The sequence below is a fragment of the Lethenteron reissneri genome, chromosome 30, assembly GCF_015708825.2.
Source record: "Lethenteron reissneri isolate LAM-NWPU_2019-01 chromosome 30, ASM1570882v1, whole genome shotgun sequence".
NCBI lineage: Eukaryota > Metazoa > Chordata > Hyperoartia > Petromyzontiformes > Petromyzontidae > Lethenteron > Lethenteron reissneri.
Genome location: NC_083808.1, coordinates 2,212,523 through 2,229,840, shown reverse-complemented (window position 1 = coordinate 2,229,840; position 17,318 = coordinate 2,212,523). Strand labels below are relative to the sequence as shown.

The 17,318-nt window shown below is 54.5% G+C and overlaps 1 protein-coding gene across 1 annotated transcript in view; it reads right to left on the bottom strand.

Moving 5' to 3' along the window:
• Positions 1-3,587: 3,587 nt before the first annotated feature.
• Positions 3,588-17,318, bottom strand: part of KLHDC8B (kelch domain containing 8B) — a 46,174-nt gene continuing 32,443 nt past the window's right edge. Inside the window, exons 3-5 of the mRNA XM_061562773.1 lie at positions 11,240-11,464; positions 6,003-6,104; positions 3,588-4,469 (exon numbers count right to left, since the gene is read on the bottom strand). Of these exons, the coding sequence (XP_061418757.1) occupies positions 4,273-4,469; positions 6,003-6,104; positions 11,240-11,464 (524 nt within the window). The 3' untranslated portion in view covers positions 3,588-4,272. The remainder of the gene's footprint in view (positions 4,470-6,002; positions 6,105-11,239; positions 11,465-17,318) is intronic.

Below are 17,318 nucleotides of genomic sequence, written 5' to 3'. Positions count from 1 at the left end.
GCCCGCGTGAGTTGAAAGCGATTAATAACTACAACACCGCTGTTGCGTTGCGTTCCGACAATTAAAATACCATTTTATTCTAAAGCCCTTAAAAGGTGTTGGAATATTCGTTGTGCTGACAACACATGGTGTGCTCTGAATTGCTTATCAGCGGCCAACAACTGACGCATGGATTCACATTTTTATATTTAAATAGATGCAGTATTTTTGGAATGTTCCCAAGCACGGGCACAGGCACACTGTGGGTGTTGTGAGCGTCTGGACAACCTCAGCGTGTTTCGATGCCGCTCAGAGACACCCATTAAACTTGAACGACAGAAACAAATAATGTTATTTTGTTGTTGTTGTTGTTGTTATTGTTGTTGTGGAGTCTGGGTTTTTGTTGTTGTTGTGGAGTCTGGGTTTTTGTTGTTGTTGTGGAGTCTGGGTTTTTGTTGTTGTTGTTGTTGTGGAGAGTCTGGGTTTTTGTTGTTGGGGAGTCTGGGTTTTTGTTGTTGTTGGGGAGTTTGTCTCCCTTTAAACTCGGTGACGTAAGTGCGAATTGGGAAGCTCTACAAATGCACAGCAGCGCACGAACAGCCGACGCAGAACTGAGTCAGCAGCAGACAGTAGTTGAGTGAATTTAATATCAGGGTGGTTCAGATGTCACGTGACCCCTATTTCATTCTCTAACTTAAGATTTTTTGGCGTACGGTTTATGTAAAACAAAAATGCGAAAAAACATGTTAATTAATTTGTCGTCACAAGACATCTGGACCACCCTGCAGTTATCGATTTTAAAAGACCCGCGTATAACTTGAAAATGTCCAACACTCTGCTGCCGAACGCTGTCATCTGCTCGCCGAGTCGCCCTTCAAAGCGAGCTTCGTAGCTCAACAACAGGCCTTGCTCGACGGGGAAACGAAGAACTTCCCACTCTGATTCGAAGCAGAACTCCTCTTAGGCACGGCAACGAACGGGAGACCCACACCCCCCTCCTCCCTCGTGGTGTGCGTGTGGCACGGATCGCGATCAGTCGAGACAGGGACGGTGCCGACACCCCCAGCGCGCGTGGCTGCGCGCCTCCTGTCCAACAAGAACACCGACAGGAAGAAGCAGCGGCATTGCAACGAGATGTCCCTCGCGCATCAGACGGTCAGGGTCGAGAAGACACAAGACGACGAGGCGAAGGAGACACGCACGGACACCCCTGAGAAAACGCCCGGAGACATAACGCGTAGCCGGCGAGACAGGGCAGCCCGTCGCTGCCCATCGCGCACGAAACTCCGGCAGAGGCCTTCCAGCCGCCCCGCCCGCCCCCCGCCTCCTGCCCGCGTGAATTCCGCGCCCGGGCCGCGCGCGCCGTCGTGCGTTCGCGAGGTGACGGCGGACATCGGCGGTCGCCTTACAACGCGGAGACAGTCAAGATCCTTCCTCGATTACGGGATCTCTCACGCACGCGCGCGCACACGAACACGCGCACGAACACGCGCGCGCACACGAACACGCGCGCGAACACGCGCGCGCACGGACGGACGCGCGCGCGCGCACACCGAAAAGCTTGTCTGAGTTCGCGTAAATTAACACAAAATAAAAATATATTCGTGTAGAAAATAAACGCGCGGGATTTTAATCCACGAGATTATTTTCCGTTGCGCTCGCCGGCGGGAGGCTGCTGCTGCTGCTGGTGGTGGGGGTTGGATGGTTTGGGGGGAAGGTAGCTAGGGAACGTGTTCGTTCCGGGCATCGTTCCGCGGGGCCGTGTGATTTATTTTCCACTCGACCGCCACCTGCTCCTCCTGCTCCTCCTGCTCCTCCTGGCATTTACTCGGCACATCTTCCAGTGGCGCGGCGTCCTCACTGTGCACACCGACCCCGCGAGACGCCGAGATTTCGTCCAGGAATTTGACCGAATAACGAGGGCGGCGGCGGCTCGCCGTTTATCAACAAAAATAAATGTGCATTTATATCTTGGGATATTTGTTTGTTGTAATATACATTTACGAGCCCTCTTGCTTGTGTCTTGATTGTTGTCAAATTAATATCGTGTCTCAATACGGGGATTTCTCCGGAATAAAAATCGCTTGCGTTTCTCTCTTTTGTGCTCGTGTCCGTCTCGTTCTAACTCTCAGTCTCTCTCCCTCGTTCTCTCTCTCACGCTCTCTCTCTCACGCTCTCTCTCACTCTCACGCTCTCTCTCTCACGCTCTCTCTCTCACGCTCTCTCTCACTCTCGCACTCTCTGTCCCTGGCTGTATCTCCCTCCCCGCTCTTCATGCCTCCTTCCCCGCCGCCACCACCCCGCTTCGCTTGCTTTGTCAACCCCCGCGGGCTCCCGCGCTATGATGGATGGCGTCCCAGAGACAAACCTGACCCAGTTTTTTCTGAAGGTCAGCGCTTGGTGAAGGCACCGGGAAATGTTTTTCTTTGGCTGGACCACCACGGGACGGGCCCCTGCCATCCACGTGCTCCGCGGGGTGGTCACACAATCGAAATCCCGAACCAGAATTCGTTTTACATTTTTTTATTTGAATTGTTTTGCTTTGTTTTACTAAATCACTGCTCTGGCCCGCGAACCCGCTTTCTCTTTCCGCGCGAAGTTGCTTAATTGGGTCTCCTTGTTAACGAGACGATTGCCCACGGACGTAAGATTACCTACGGATGGTACGCGCGCAGACGATGCTGCTGCTGCATTGGTCTTGGAGGAGACGGTCGTACCGCCAGCGATCTGCCCCCACCGCAACCAGCAGCCTCCGTCACCACCTCCACCATCATAACCCTCCGGCCTACACCATACACTATACACCCTATACCATACACGTTACACTCTACACCATACACTATACACCCTACACCATACACTATACACCCTACACCTTCATACACCCTAATCCTACACCTTCACCGTACACCCTACATCCTACACCACCACCTCCATTCTACACCACACACCACCACCACCAGACACCCTACACAACCACCTCCACCCTGCACCACCACCACCACCACCCTACACAACCACCTCCACCCTACACCACACACCCTAACCCTCCACGATGCGACATACACCCATCACATCCATATGAAAAATACGCCGTGACATTACGCCTGCTGCCCGTGTGCGTGCGTATACACAGTATAGAGTAAATATACACACATTGTGCATTCTGTACACATTACATGTTTACTTTGTACAGCATTGTCCCTGTATATATCAATTCGCCAGTCCCCTCTACACACACACACACACATATATTTTACAATGTTTTTCAATCCAAATCAAAGGACCACCGCGGTTTTTCGCTGTTTAGCATTTCGCAAAACGCGTGCCGTCAAAACGCCGTTCACTCCCCCCTACCTCCTCCCCTTTAGCCATCGCTCGCCCTCGATTCCCCCGCATCAAACGACTTGTCCCCCTTCCTCTGTTCCTCTCTGCGGCGGAGCTACGCGGCGACGTCAGGCACCCACCGCACCGCGGTAACCGGCGCGCGTGACGGCCGCGATTCACCACCCGCCCTCCCGCCCGCCTCCTCCTCGGCAGCGGCCGCCGCTTTGTAACGAGGCTCCCGCACCGCCACGCCGCCTTTCATCGGTGGCGCAAAGCCGCCTCCGATGAGCACCACAGAACGACGCAAACGCCTCCGCGTTGGCTCACAGTCGCAACCCACCACCGCCCCCCCCCCCCCCACCGACGGCGCTGAGCGAGCGAGCGAGGCCGAGCTGCGTGAGTGTGAATGTCGCCACGTGAGTGCTCCACGTCTCCACCAGTGGCCCATTGTGGGGGTTGGGGGGGTGGGGGGGGGTCACTGCTCCCCCCCCCTCCACTGCCCCGCTAACCCCTCGCCCCCTTTCAATGACAAACTCCGAGTGAGATGACCCAGACGAGATGTGGATGGCGGATAGAGATGTAGCGACGTGAGAGAAATGTGGACCAAGAAAACAAACGATAGGTCGATGTGTAATGCGATGAGATAAGAGAGGGGATATAGACGAGACAGAGGGATGACAGGTGAATTGTCAATTAACATTCATTCTCTCGCTACGTTGAATAGCATCTGAACTCGAGCTGATATTTGGGTGCATCTCCGCTTATTCAGCCATGGCCCCTTGCGCCGCTTGGGGCCCTACACTTTTGCTTCGTTCGCTTGGGGCCTCCCGCCACCAGCGCGTCCCAACGCAAACATCCTCCCTCCTTCCTCCCACGTCGTTCGTTTTTCCGCCTTGGATGGCCGCGGCGTGCGGCCCGGGCTCCTCCTCCCCGCGTCAGCCGACGGCAACGTCCATCGGGCCGGCGTCAGACGTCGTCCAGGACGCCCAGGGCCTCGACGGCGTCGCTGGGGCCCTGGCTGACGCCGCCCACGAGCAGCAGGCGCCCGTCCAGGGCGACGCACGAGCAGGAGCAGCGCGGCGTGGGCATGGAGGCGAGCGACTCCCAGCGGCCCCGCTCCGGGTCCAGGCCCTCCACGGACGCCAGCGGGGACGTCTGGTTGCCTGGCGCCGTGCCGTGCCGAGCCGTGCCGAGCCGTGCCGAGCCGAGCAGTGCCGTGCCAGGCCGTGCCAGGCCAAGCCGGGCCAAGCCGGGCAGGGTACGCGGTGGGGAGAGACGTCGTGGTTAGTTGGGTCACAGAGCGACGACATCAAACCGGGTGGCTCGGCCTTTGAGCCGGCTGGCAATCGGAAGGTTCACATCTGTGCGTTGTAGCGTCGTTACCCGCCCACTGCTGGACGTCTGTGAACAAAAGAGCTTTAGAGGCTCGTCGGATTACTCCAGGAGGAATACTCTGATTCTGAAATTCTGGTTGGGGGTTCACTCGGCCTCCACCATCACTCCGGGGTCGATAAAAATGTACCACGTTGGGGGGACGTCAACAGTTGTTGTCCCGTGGGTAGAATCAGCCCCTCTAAATAGGAATAGGACATTTCTATCACTCACGGGGGGCTGTGAACGGGGGCTGGGCACCGCTGCAATGCTCATTTGAAGAGGGAATCACGCCGACTCTGAGAGAGATAAACATTCTAATCAATATGCAATTAACCCTCTTCGCCGGGTGTATTAAAAAGCGTCTGTGCGGATAAAGAGGCCTCTTGAAAGGCCTTCAGAACTACTTCTATGACATCAACTTCCCGGGGTCGTCCGCTAGCACAGGGCGGGTGCGACTGCTTCCGGGGAGAGAGTTTTTTTTTTTTTGGGAACTCGGATTATTCCGTCCCGTGACACGATGCCACTCGACGACGTAGAGCTGCTGACGATGACTATGATGATGATGCGAACCCTAAAGACCGCGACCGATCAGGCCGAGGTCCCTCGCTGACCTGGGTGGCACCTCGCGCCCGCCCTCACCCATCCTGGACCACCCGACTCACCGCTGACACCTCCTGCTGCTGCTGCTGCTGTCAGCGAGACTCGGGACGAGTTCGCACGCAGAGGACATCGCGAGCCAACGCCGCGGGCCTCGACTGTCCAAGCGAATTGACGTCGATTGGTCGAAGAGATAGAGGCGCAGCACCTGCAAGTGCTCGTTCACGCCACTGCTGGCTGGAAGGGCCCCCACTCAACGAGGAGCTCTGGAGGGGGAGCTCTGGAGAGACCCCTCTAGAGACAGCAGTCTTAACCCCCCCCCCCCCTGGGTTCAAGAGAGAATAGCTACTCCCGGGCATCGGAACGACCGAGGTGTGTGATGCACGTGCGTCGCAAGACGCGCATCGCGTGCGAAGCGCTCCGAGGTGGCCGCGGCGTGTATGGTGGCGGCTCGATCAGAAACAAATCACGGGCAGTGCTGTTCATCATCCCGGAGCGCGATGGGCATGTGATGCGATTCTCGACGTGTGAACAGGTGGTGGTGGTGAAGGAGGAGGAGGGGCAGGAGGAGGATGCGGCCTCGACACTTCACGTGGCCTCAAAGTGCACCTGGCCTGGCACAGGCGCCGTGGTGACGTCACCGCCACTTAGTGGCGAATGGCGGCTGTGTGTTGGTATTGGACGAGGAGGGGGAGGGGGTGGAGGAGGGGGGGGGAGAAACTCACCGAGTCCGCCGATGGCCAAGACGCGGCCGCCCAGGAACCCGGCGACAAAGTCGGCCCGGCGCTCACGCATGCTCCGGGCTCGCGACGACCTCACCCAGCCACCTGGGCACACAAACACACAACACACACACACACAACACACAGACACACAGACATACAGACACACACAGACACACAACACACAGACACACAAACACACACAGACACACAGACACACACACACACAACACACAGACACACACAGACACACACAGACACACAGACACACACACGAACACACATACACAGACACACAGACACACAACACACACAGACACACAGACACACGAACACCAACACACACAGCCACACAGACACACAAACACACACAGACACACAGACACACAAACACACAGACACACAAACACACACAACACACACAGACACACAGACACACACAAACACACAGACACAAACACACACAGACACACAAACACGGGCACGTGGAGCAGGGCGGACAGCATCGCCTGCTGACGGGAGCCGTCGGCTTGACATGGAACTCGGGTCGCTGGGTTCGCAGCGCGGCGGGACAGCCGTTGCAATGCGGTTAGTGAGCGCCTATTAAGGCCAACATCACGCCCCCGTCACCCTTTGTCTCCCCAGTGCTGATGGGGTTTTTTTTTTTACACACCGCGCCGGCTGCTTATTTGAGGCTGTGTCGATCACCTTGATACCGGCAAAAAAGGATGCCATATGCAGGTTGAGAGTTTGCTCATCACTGATGTCCATCATGACAGGAACTCAGGTTGTAGTGCTATGCACTAAGCACTATACCACCGCTGCTCACAGTACGCGAACACACACGCACACGTGTACACAAAGGTGGATGTGCACGCACGGGTGCACGTGCGCAAACGCAGTGACGCAAACGCTTTAGAAATAGTTGACGGCCTCCCTCCCTGAACCTAAATTTACCCAAATTCGCCGATGCTTCAAGGTCAAATCCACCCCAAAGATTTAAAACCGCTCGCGCGTGCCCGTGCACCAATCGCCCATTCATCACCGGCTGCATGCAGACACTAATGCACTCCCACACTCACATTGCCGCACACTCTCGCTCGTAGACACACACACACACGCACACACGCTCATAGGCACACGCGCACTTGTTTGCTCATAGCCACACACACACACACACTCGCACGTAGACACTACGCACACACACACTCGTTCGTAAACACACACACACTCACTCGTAGACACACGCAACTTGCTTGTAGACACACGTACACACACTCACTCGTAGACACACGCAACTTGCTTGTAGACACACGCACACACACTTTCTTGCAGACACACGCACACACACTCACTCGTAGACACACGCAACTTGCTTGTAGACACACGCACACACACTCACTCGTAGACAAACGTACACTTGCTTGTAGACACACGTACACACACTCACTCGTAGACACACGCAACTTGCTTGTAGACACACGCACACACACTTTCTTGCAGACACACGCACACACACTCACTCGTAGACACACTCACGCACACACTCACCCGTAAACACACACACTCACTCGTTCGTAGACACACGCACACACTCACTCGTAGACACACGCACGCAAAAAGTCAAAGGACCCTGCACCTTTCACACAGCGAGCGCCTTACAACAACGAATTCTTGAATCCACCTGTGCGGGGGCTTTTAGTGTCGCCCGCTGGCACGGTGCGCGGTGGGTATTGACGGGGCTTCTCCGATATCTCTCAACCCACGCGGAGCGATTTGCTCGTTAACGGAGTCGGCCGAACGTGCCGATGCAGCCGATGAGCACACGCGGCGACTGAGCCACTCTCGTCCCCGCACCGCGGCGGCGTCGCGCGGACTGCCCCGAGGACGTGAACGCGATGAGGTTTCTGGGTCATTAGCGAGAGTCACTGGGCGACTCCCGTGCCTGCGAGGGGATCATTAATCACTCATTCAATGGCATTGACCAAAGCGTCGCAATGTCGCAGCACGACTGGTGGAGAGAGAGAGAGTCATCAGAGACTTCCCCGGAGAAACCAATCACGAGTCAAAGTCAAAACGATTTCCTAGGCGAGGCTGACCTCCCGTTCACAGCCACGAGTCAGCGGTGGCAATTTCACATCCCCATGACGGGTGTGGGTTTAAATACCATTGGGCAACGACTGTTGACTCGTCCACGAAGCGGTACGTATTTTATCGACCCTATACAAAGTGATGGGCCGAGTCCAGCCCCAACTGGGATAATAATGATTATGATGAACTCAACACATCCATCGCTCAGCATCGGCACCGACTGCTAACGAGGCGCGTGACGAGGATTAAACGAGGCCCCTGGGGATTGGGCCGCAGCGTGCACGCCAACGAACACCCCCCCCCCTCTGTCACTCTCGCTTCACGAAGCCCGAACGACCTCGCACGCTGACGTGCAGCTCCACGCACGACGGAGCGGGCGCGCGGCCCGGGACCCGTCTCGTCTGCCTCTCAACCATCAGCAATGGCACGCACGCGAAAGCCCCTTCCCCTTCCTCCCCGTGCCCCCGTGTAGCCTGTAGCAGAGTGTTTTGGCAGGTGCTGTTAGCGAGCACAGGTACTGTGGTGCGATGCGTGGCTGAGCCGACCTAGGGGAGGCCCAGGGCCCATTTAGATAATTGACGTGAGCGAGAATCAAACTCGGGTCGCAAGGGTTTGTATTGCAGCGCGCTAACCGCTACACCACCGCTCCCCACTCACACACGCACACACACACGCAAACACACAAATATTCACTCAGGCACTACGCAAACACTAGAGCACCCACACATTTTCGCACACACGCACGTGCGCGCGCGCACAAAAACTCGCCCAGGCACTTACACACACTCATGCCCGTGCACAGACGCGCTCACACGCACAAAGACACTCGCTGATGCACACACACCACACCACACGCTCACGATCGCACAGAAACACTCATGTGCAGGCGCATCCTCGCATACAAGAGGCTGTCAGAAAGTTTGGAGAACCGGATAAATACATTTCACATGCGCTGTGCATTTTTTTATTACCATAGCGGCCTTTTACGCGAGCGGTGTTAGTCTATTAAATGATAAGCAGATGCCAGAAGCCACAAAATACGCCAAATATTTTCCCGCTTGATGTGATTTTTTTTACGCGGACCGTTTCATTTTTAAAACTTCCTAACCCAACCCTTACGTGTGTAAAAAAAAAGAGTATCTTTTTACGATAATAATAATGCTTTCCGTGAAGAAAAAATAAGATATCTTACACTTCACCGCGAGCCAGAAATTACTGCCGCAAACCCGTTCCATCTTTGGGGGTGAATGTGGCAGCCGTGTCAGCCGTGGCAGCGTGCAAGACGCGGGGCCCTAACGTGCACGCTGGCCTTACGGGGAAGCGACACCGCCGCGCTTAATGTAATTGACTTTTAATTATAAGTTCTCCCCCCCCCCCTTCCCGTAAGCCCCCCTTAACTGGATTTATGATGAGATTAAGCGGCCGCCGCCTACTGCGTCTCCTTAAGCGCCGGTGTTGTCGCTCGCACGCAGTCCCGCTAACGGCGCGCCGTCTCGCTTCACTTAAATTAATCGGAACGCGGGCTCAGGGTCGTTTGTGGCATACATTTGAGTCTCGCAGCGGCACGGCGGGTAAAGGTTGGAGGCGGGGCGTGTGTGGAGACGGTGGCACTCAGGATTCCGCGCGTCACTCTCCTTTATCTCTCGGTAGATTTTAATTCTCTCGGCCCCTGTCGATCCGACGAGGTGTTTTAAGCGAGAGCCACGCGTCCGACGACGCACCAAAGGCTCTCTGCGGGCGACACGACTGTGCTATCACGGAACTTTGTCGCGGTCCTGTGGATGAACAGCGCAGCCAGAGTGGCGTGCCGAGAGCAGTGGACTGGGTGGGGTGTGCTGGGTGCGGTGTGCTGGGTGCAGGATGCTGGGTGCAGGGGGCTGGGTGCAGGGTATTGGATGCGGCGTCCTGGGTGCTGGGTAAGCGTGCTGGGTGCGGTGTGCGGCGTGTTTAGGATACTTTTGCCCCTGCCATAGGAATGTGGAATTTCCACCACTGGCTCAGGTCTGTGAATAGATGAGCCTCGCTTAGGAAAATTGTTTTGACTTTGACTTGTGATTTATTTATCCAGGAAAACTTCACCGAGTCTCAAGACTGCCTTTCAGGAGGGCCCTGCTACTTTGGGAGTTTCGGTAATTCCATTAGCCATGAGCCAAAGCAGAAATCGGTACCACCTAAGGCAACAAAATTGTAGCAGTGCCGATTTATAAATGTGCCTAATGAGTGAACTGCTTGATTCATCTCACTCACTTCACGCGGTTATCGCATGAATCACTATTTACTGGCCTCGTAGAGACATTGTAACCACACCTGTTCGGCCACCTCACGTGGTACCGACAAGTGTGACATCTGGCCTGGGCTCACGGCCTACATTTATTGAGCGAGTGATTCACGATCCCCTTACACTCGAGAGGAGCTCCACGTCACTCGTGGCGCACAGACACCGCCGCAACGCCCTTCTCCCGACGTCCTCCAACGAGCTGTCAATGCTCATTTAAGCAAGAAATCACTTTGACCATTCTAATTATTGTTGTTGTTGTTGATTTAACCAATTTCATTGTCCCCGGGTTTTTGTTTACACCTCTGGAGGTGGCGACGCCACGCCCAGAACTCCTCCCAAAGTCAGGTGCCAAAACACCCGCGACGATCTTCAATCGGCCAGCGTCGCGCGCTGGGTGCATGGGGGGAGGCTGGATGGGGGGGGAGGGGAGGGGCACGGGGGCATGGGGGGGGTGGATGGGGGGGGGGGGGCACGGGGGCATGGGGGGAGGCTGGATGGGGGGGGGGGGAGGGGCACGGGGGCATGGGGGGGGTGGATGGGGGGGGGGGGGCACGGGGGCATGGGGGGAGGCTGGATGGGGGGGGGGGGAGGGGCACGGGGGCATGGGGGGGGTGGATGGGGGGGGGGCACGGGGGCATGGGGGGAGGCTGGATGGGGGGGGGGGAGGGGCACGGGGGCATGGGGGGGGTGGATGGGGGGGGGGAGGGGCACGGGGGCATGGGGGGAGGCTGGATGGGGGGGGGGGGGGCACGGGGGCATGGGGGGGGGGTGGATGGGGGGGGGGGGAGGGGCACGGGTGCATGGGGGGAGGCTGGATGGGGGGGGGGGGAGGGGCACGGGGGCATGGGGGGGGTGGATGGGGGGCACTCACCCTGCGTGAAGTCAAAGGTCTCGACGGTGCTCACGAAGGTGGGCCGCGAGTAGTAGTTGTGCAGGCCGGGCTGTTCCAGGCCGCCCAGGCTGTAGAGGGCCCGATCGGCCAGCGCGTGGCCCGCGAAGGCGCGCTTGGTCGGCAGGTCCGGGAAGCGCGCCCACGTGCCCGCCTCGACGTCGTACACCTCGAAGGCCGTCACGGGGTTCTTGCCCTGCCGCCCGCCTGGCACCACGTAGGGGGTGGGTGGGGGAGTTGTGGGAAAGGGAGGGGTGGGGTTGTAGGGGCATTGACGGGAAGACGGGAGGCGAAGGGAAAGCAGAATTCGCGTTGGGTGAGTCGGGTCGGGTGGTGCGGAGGTCAAGGGCGCTGAGTTGGCACCCGTGAGAGCCCGAGTTCGGATCCAGGATTCGACCGCCTGGGCTGGAACCCAGCTCAAAAAGTCTGGGGAGTTGGTGGTGTCAGGCCCGCGCACGAATATGGATAAATAATTCCAGGTCTTGGGATTAAGAATATTAACACCCTTTAGGTGTCAGATGATACAACACATATATATTATTTCAGTTGGAGAGCAGCCTTCTGTGTGGACCAGAGGTCACTTGAAGTTATTTCTGAGGTAGCTCAGTAGTGTGTGCTTCCTTGGGTCGTTATCTAATGTTTTACTTGGCGGGTAGTTTTACTATGAGGAATTGCCCGATTGAAGTTTTTTTTTAATCCAGCAGTTCCGCTATAGGGCAAATATACGTTGGTTTTATACCGCTTCTTGATTTAGTAAATACATTTTTATTTTCTGAGCGCTTCATTTACTTTATCGTCGTTATAAGTAGGCTGTCGCCACGTGTGCGATCTAGCATCTACCATGATTGTACAGCGTCATTGTGAGATGCGATACGCACGGATGACGCAGCACAAAACGTAAACGATCATTATTTTTACAACCAATGCCTCCACGAGAAAACTGTTGCCTCACTTCATAAAACCGTGTCGCCAGTCTCTCCGGCAGTCCGAGTGGGGGGCGGGCGAGGGTATTGTGGGGGGGGCGAGGGTATTGGGGGGGGTGTTAGGGAGGAGTCGATCAGATTTCTGGCAGACGGATGGCGACGCGGCCGCTAATTATACCGATCCAGCCCCCCCCCCCCGCAACACGTAATTACAGCAGGCCCCCCACAGTACGGGCAGAGAGAGAGAGCGGTCTGTGATGTGCTCACGTGCAACTGACAGGCGCGTAGTCACGTGGGGGGGGGAAGGTCTGGACACGCCCCAACAACTTTAAAAAAATGGCTCAGAGACACCCCCAAGAATTTGGACAACATAAAATTCCGGGCATTTTCCGAGTCCGCGTTATTCTCCCTTCTTCTACGGGGTGACAGAGATGCTGGTTGTGCTGATGACCGAACCTTTACATTACGCAGTAGCGCGCGATCTGTACACTCGGTACTGAGTCCCTCGCAACCAGTGCATTATTTAGATTCAATGTCATCATCGTACAGAAGGACTACTCCTCGTCGTTGCAAAGTGGTTGGCGAACCTCATGGAGCCCGCCTGCAATCTGGCCAAAAAAAAACAACGGAAGCCACTCAGTGGCTTCCTTCCCTGCGTCGAGATCGGATCACTGGAGCGACCTCCTTTTGCTCGCACAGAGATGTCAGCGTTGGCACCGTGCACCTGATCTGAGCAACAACCAGCGGCAACCGTGCGTCTAAGTAGGTCACCCGAACGTGCACAGTGCAGGCACGCGCCATCGATACCGACTCGGCAGGACAGCGATCGCCACGGATGTGAGCACGCGTCCCATGGCGCTAGCCACGTCGCGCGGTCGGATCGTGCAGTAAAATTTAAACCATTTCGTTTATTTACTTTTACCAGGTAAAGCCCACTGAGCTATATCGGTCTTTTTTTCGGAAGCGATCTGGCCGCAAATGGTAGCCCAACCATGTGGATTGTCGTGTGGAAATGTACAGCAGACATTCTCTAAACGCACATTGATTCTAAATGTGGAGGGGAAAAACCGGAGGACCCGGAGAAAAATCCATGCGGCCACAGGGAGAGAGAGAGAGACATGCAAACTCCAAATATACAGCAGTAGGCGTCAGGTTCGGGATTGAACCCACGACCTCCTATATACCAGGAGAGGTAGTTAACATCTCCTAGCCACCACGGAAATGAACCACGCAGCGACCGGTCCTGCGTGCCGAGATTGCCTTTGACCGCATGGTGAAACGCGAGCGGTCGGCCAATGAAATTAGTTCGAGAGAATATTGAAAAGTGACCGAGACAAAGGAAAATTAATTTGCACAATTTTTATATTTTATATTACGATTGCACCATAAATAATGCTTGCAATGTAATGACCACATTCACACAAAAAATCCTTCAACCCGAGATTTTAATTTATAAAACCTCTGTAAGTGGTCAAATGCAAAAAAAATATTAAGTGGGGGGGGGGGGGGGGGGGGACACACCCCCCAACAACTACGCACAAGTTTTTTTTGCAATGAATTCCATTTGGCAAATCGAAAATTGAATCTCGGCTTGATAATAATAGTGACTTTTTTTTGGTTCATACAAAAGGAACCCATTACCAGCCGTCGACTCGTTTGCTTTATTTTAAACGAACCCACACGCTTGCACCGCCCAAACCGCCACGCATTTCGCTCTGAGCTCAGGGCCTGCACAGTGGCTGGCGCGAGGCGCGGTGCCTCGCAATCAGCCTGTGGGACACACGCCGCTGGCTCCCCACCAGCGTATCGACTCTGGGGATGATGATTATGATGACGACGACGAAGATGGTAGTGGTGGTGCTGGCGATGGTGATAGGCGGCTTAAATGCAGAAAGTTGGCACAGTAGGGGGTCACAGCTGGTGGTGCATCTGCCATTCATCTCAGTAAGTCAATCCATGGCACCTGCTGGCTCTGTCCCGTGACCTCCTGCCAGCAGCGAGCCTTCAACAATTCACGTCGCCTCGGGGTGCACCTAGCCTGGCACAAGCGCCGTGGTGACATCAACACCACTTCGTGGTGAATGGCGGCTGTTGTTGTTGATGCTAATGCCGACAACAAAAATAATACAGATCACCATGTGACTGTGACAGTAATTAGATGATAACAATACATTGATGATGATGATGATAGTGAAGATGACGATGTTGTGACGATTATATGATGACAATGATGAATGTATGATGATGGTGGTGGTGGATCTAATAATGATGATAACATTTATTATGACAATGATAACAAGAGTTAGATGAACATCACGAACTTATGATGATAATGATCCTGACGATTATTATATTCGCCGGCTGAACGGAACACGCTTGCAAGTCACACTCTCCGCCACAGCTCCACGGGGCCGGACACCAAGCGTGATTATTGAAACTTTATCCGTCACATATTTTTTTCCCCGTTTTCTTTTCGCGCGCTGCGAGTAACGCGACGAGGCTGGCGCGCCGCCACCGGGGGGGTGAGTCGCCTTGCCGCCAGGAATCGACCGCCAGCCGTCGCGACAGATTTAGCCGCGCGCTGCCACGGCCGATTTGAAACGGCCTCGCGTGTAATGGTTGCTGACAGTGCTCACAGCAAAAACGGGCCACCACCACCACCGCCACCGCCGCCGCCACCACAACAACAAAAAAAGCCGCAGAATAAAAACAAACCAGGTTCCAGGAGCGTCGGAGTGCGGCGCTATGGCAAGAGGAACATCTCGCAATGCCACAGGGAGGTCCGGAGATTCGTTGCGTGCACGTTCGCCGTCTTGAGTGGGGTGTTAGCAAAGCGGCGGACGAGCACGGGGGAAGACCGACACGTGACTCAGGACAACTGCTTCGACAAGAGGACGATGCTGGCAGTGCCAGGACAGGTGGTGACCTTTGGCGTGCCCCAGGTCCCTGTCCCCAATCGCCTATTGCGAAACGGTGGAATATTCATCATCAACAGCAGCAGCAGCAGCCATGATCTATCCGCTGCTGCTCTAAGAAGGCCTCCCCAATCCATAGCCATCGTTCAGGGTTCTGTGAACAGCGGTCTCGCAACGCGGCGAAGACAACGACCCCCCGGTATAGCCTCGACGGACTGTCGGAGCAGCGTAACGGTCCACGTGGCACTTACGATGGAGCCGATGTTTCCATGCACAGCGAGAGGGGCTCGTCCTCTGGGACTCGCTCCGTCCCTTGGCTAACAACCCCGACGTTCTAGATTTGAAGCTTTCGTGACTGCAAGGATTCATATTCTTAGGTTTTTTCGGAAAAGTCACGTAGGTAAGAAATTAATAAAAGTAAAATAAAAAAAAATAAAGTAAAAATAAAATAAAAATCACAACGTTTCGGAGGCAACACAAGCTTCCGTCTTCAAGTGAAGACTGAAGCTTCCGAAACGTCGTGATTTTTATTTTATTTTTATTTTACTTTTTTTAATTTTACTTTTATTAATTTCTTACCTACGTGACTTTACCGAAAAAAAACCTAAGAATATGAACCCCGACGTTATTCAGAGCATTTGTCTGCTGCTAGGCATTTACACGTGATGATGATGATGAGCCACTTCGTTGAGCTATCAGGTCGCGTCTGAAAAAGAGCTTTACAGCTCAGTGCGCCTTACCTGGTTACATTAAAAGATTTGTCTAATTAGTTTAATAGGAATTCTTGACCATCGACCGTCATCCCCTCTCGCGACGTTGTCACAGCCAAACCCCCACGTGCATTTCCTCGACAATCAATGCGATGGCTTCAAGCTCCGTACTCTCTCCTTGATCCACGCGTCACTCGCAATGTGATTCCCAGCACGAATCTCTCCGCTTCGTTGTGGTACTTTCCAGTTGCTGTTCCTGTATGCCTCGTTACCGTACCTGTTTTCTGACTGCCGTTAATTAGACAAAAAAGCGCTTCCAAAAACATATGTACGTTGGAAAGCGTTACCGAATCCATGCATATGCATGATTTTTCTTCCCTGTTATGCATTTACTTTGTTATTATTATACTTAAAATGTGCCGGTGGGATTTTCGGAAGCCACAGAGCACTAATGCCGTGGTGGGATGAGGTGGTTACCATACGTATCCTTCTCTCGTTCACACCTTGCAATCTCTCTCTTGTAAACCAGTTGCGTTTGTCTCGCGGGAATCTCGCTCGCGTGGATTAACTAAAAACGTTGGCTTGAATCACTGATTGATGCGACAGTCGGGGGATTGAGAATGCGGTTGAGGCTCACTGCAGAGGTGTAAACGGGATTATTCGAGACTCGCCGACCACGCGCTAGGAATTAACGCGCTTCGCAGGATAATACATGGCCTGCGATGTAGAACATTAGAATTTCATTCGTAGGAATGTCATGATGTCCACCCCCCTCCCCGCAACTCCGATTAGCACGGTTGGCTACGTACTGTGCGAAAAAAGTTCAACATATATACATGAAACTAATGCACATTCATCAGATGGCAGAAGCCCTTCATCATAACAATGCAAAACCAGCCCAGATTTGGCATCCTTTAATTTAGATCGAGTTCGACCCTTGGATGGATGGTTCACGTGGGCAACATTTTTAAAAAGAGCTTCATAGCTCATCGGATTCTTCCATCATAAATACATAGTCTGATTCTAGTTGGGTACAGTGCGGACGAGGTTAGACATCCATAGGACAGGTTGTAACGATTTAACTCGCCACCGATATAAACGAAATAGGCCAAACATCACGATAACTCAAGATAACTCTTGAAAGCGAGTCTTGTGACCCAAAGTGAGTCTTTCTTGGGAGAATAAATCCATCATTGTTATTTAATCACATCGTCATGACGGAACGCTCGCTGTGTTTCGCTTTCAAGCAGGGCCGCCCAGACTAGGGGGCGCAAGGACAAAGCATAGCCCTGGGTCTCGCACAAGAGAGGGTCGCAAATCGGGCATGAAGGGGGGCGGGGGGGAGGCACCTGGAATTTGGCCTCCGAGAACCTCTCTCGGCGGCCCTGCTCCCGAGGAGAGACCGGGGCGTGCGTGCTTATGCCACGATCCGGTGCTTATGCCGTTTGAAAGAGGCTGTCTTGCTGTTGTTGTTGTTGTTCTTTTCTTGCCGTTTAGTTTCTTTTTTACTTCG